Source organism: Pyxicephalus adspersus, chromosome 12 (genome assembly GCF_032062135.1).
Source record: "Pyxicephalus adspersus chromosome 12, UCB_Pads_2.0, whole genome shotgun sequence".
NCBI classification, from domain to species: Eukaryota; Metazoa; Chordata; class Amphibia; order Anura; family Pyxicephalidae; genus Pyxicephalus; species Pyxicephalus adspersus.
In genome coordinates this window covers 12,413,233-12,415,939 of record NC_092869.1, presented here as the reverse complement: position 1 = coordinate 12,415,939, position 2,707 = coordinate 12,413,233, and the positions used below count along the sequence as shown (strand labels likewise).

The 2,707-nt window shown below is 40.8% G+C and overlaps 1 protein-coding gene across 1 annotated transcript in view; it reads right to left on the bottom strand.

Annotated features, from left to right (window-relative positions):
• Positions 1 to 2,707, bottom strand: part of LOC140342546 (E3 ubiquitin-protein ligase makorin-1-like) — a 7,228-nt gene extending 4,521 nt beyond the window's left edge. The window contains exon 1 of the mRNA XM_072428752.1: positions 2,601 to 2,707. Within this exon, the coding sequence (XP_072284853.1) occupies positions 2,601 to 2,707 (107 nt within the window). The remainder of the gene's footprint in view (positions 1 to 2,600) is intronic.

Sequence of the window (2,707 nt, the reverse complement as noted above, 5' to 3'; positions counted from 1 at the left end):
TTCTCTTTGTAAAATCACATAGGACAAATAAGACAAACTAAGCAGATAAAATACAAAACTTCAGGCAGTTCTGCACTTATTAACACTAAGAAACATGTGCACCTAGGTTTTTGTCTGGGGATCAGAGTTGGCACCCATCTGTGGGCCAGAATGAACAACCCTCTAAGGACTTAAGGAGGCATCTAAGCTATAATGGAAAAAGTAGGATCCAGGGTTCTTTTTGTGGACTAATGGATTGCAGTTAAGGTCCCCTTAAGGTCCTATCATGGGCTAACACAGCAGTGCCAAGGGATAGACAATAGAGGCAGCTGTCTTAAGCTGCGTCCACACTTCCAATTTTATCGTTGGTAAACGAAGGACGAACGATCCTGCACGATATCTGCGAACGATCGTATGGCACCGATCCTGCACATACAGATAACGACACGATTGTTCAAAGATGTTGTACACACGATAGATGCGATCGTTTGAACGATACAGGAAGTGACGTGCACCACAGGAAGTGAATACTGTGTACGAACGTTCGGATCAAACAAATGACATTCACCACACTGTTCCTTTCTCCCTATGTGCAATATGCCCTTCAAAGTGTTTTCAAGGAAGAAGATGTTTGCAGATGACACCAAACTATGTAATGGAATTAAGTCCATACAGGATGTCTATAATCTACAAGCAGACCTGGATGTACTGTTTGATTTGGCAGCCAAGTGGCAAATGAAATTTTATATAGATAAATGTAAAATTATGCACTTGGGAGCTAACAACATGCATGCTTCATAGTGTCTAGGGGGGATACATTTGGGGGAGTCAGAAATGGAAAAGGATCTGGGGGTTCTGGTAGATCATAGACTTAATAACAGCATGCAATGCCAAGCTGTAATATCTAAAGCTAGTAAAATACTTTCTTGTATTAAAAGAGGAATAGACTGCAGAGATGGAGACATTCCATCCTGCCCCTGTACAAAGCATTGGTCAGATCACATCTGTATTTTGCAGTCCAGTTTTGAGCACCAGTTCACAAAAAAACATTGTTGAATTGGAGAGAGTGCAGAGAAGGGCAACTAAACTAAAAAAAAAAAAATGAAGGAGCTCGGCTATAAGGAGAGATTAGCTGAACTGAATCTGAATATGATCACCCTGTATAAATATATAAAAAGTCCATATAGAGAACTCTCTTCCCCATTATTCACTCTGAGATCATTACAAAGAACAAGAGGACACTCTTTGCATCTGGAGGAAAAAAAGTTTAGGTTCCGGATTAGGAAGGGATTCTTCACTGTAAGGTCTGTGAAAATGTGGAACCAGCTCCCTCAGGAGTAGTTTTAGCAACTACTATAGATTGTTTTAAGAAACAAATGGATGTTTTTCTAGAAGCTTAGAATATAACTGGGTATTAAGGCTTTAAAGTAAAAATAACAGTGACTGTTGATCCAAGGAACATCCTATTGACTCATGGAATCTGGAAGGAATTTTTTTCCCATGTTGCAGCAAATTGTACCAGGGTTTTTTTTATATGTCATATGTCTTATAGGGTTTTATATCTGGGATATGTTTTTTTCCCCATTGGATAAACTTGATGGACTTGTGTTGTGTTAACCATGTTAACGTGTATCTAAACACTGAGATCAATCACATTAGTGTACATATTTAAAATATGTTCTGCTTTCAGTGAAATACTACAGGAAAACCCGTATGAGTAAACAATATCATCAGTACCAACAGAGAACTATATCCTGCTACTTCCTCACCTGCAGTTACGTCCATAAACACAGGACCCATGTAGATAAAATCTACAAACCATTTTGGAGTGGCTAGGGGCAAGATCCTGTGAATAGCGACAGTTGTTTCTCGTGAGGCCCAGACTCTCTGAATGAAATATCTGAAATAAAACATAGATTATTACATAAATGAAGCCACTTAAAATAAAAAGAAAATCTTACTATTGTACAGTGAGTACAAGCATGCCCATGTTTAGAGAGTTCATCATTCTCTTTGTAAAATCACATAGGACAAATAAGACAAACTAAGCAGATAAAATACAAAACTTCAGGCAGTTCTGCACTTATTAACACTAAGAAACACGTGCCCCTAGGTTTTTGTCTGGTGATCAGAGTTGGCACCCATCTGCGGGCCAAAATGAACAACCCTCTAAGGACTTAAGCAGGCATCTAAGCTATAATTGAAAAAGTAGGATCCAGGGTTCTTTTTGTGGACTAATCGATTGCAGTTAAGGTCCCCTTAAGGTCCTATCATGGGCTAACACAGCAGTGCCAAGAGATAGACAATAGAGGCAGCTGCCTTAGCTGAAGGCAATAAAAGCACATGGGAGGGGTTGGGGCACTTTGTCCCTCTCACTCCAAGCACAGAAGACCCTTTTCCCAGCACCGATGTGCAGCCAGGTGCTCCCTGGGCATAGAGTAAGTATCTAGGTGTATTTTATAGGTTCTATGTAAGACACTGGGTACACTGCTAGAAGTGTGCACCTCCTGAACACCCCTCAAACACCACCATGACCCAGAACAAAGGAGACCTCACGAACCCTAAGCTCCAATGTTGTTAAAAAGTCTATAGCTTCATCCTTCTACCTACCTGCAGGTCACTTCTCTTGTCCAGCTGCCAAAGGGAGATTTCCAGGAACAGGATGAGTGGGCTCCTTCCTACCACCATCTGGTGTCAGAGCTACTGGTACTGCCAGTGCCTCAGCCAT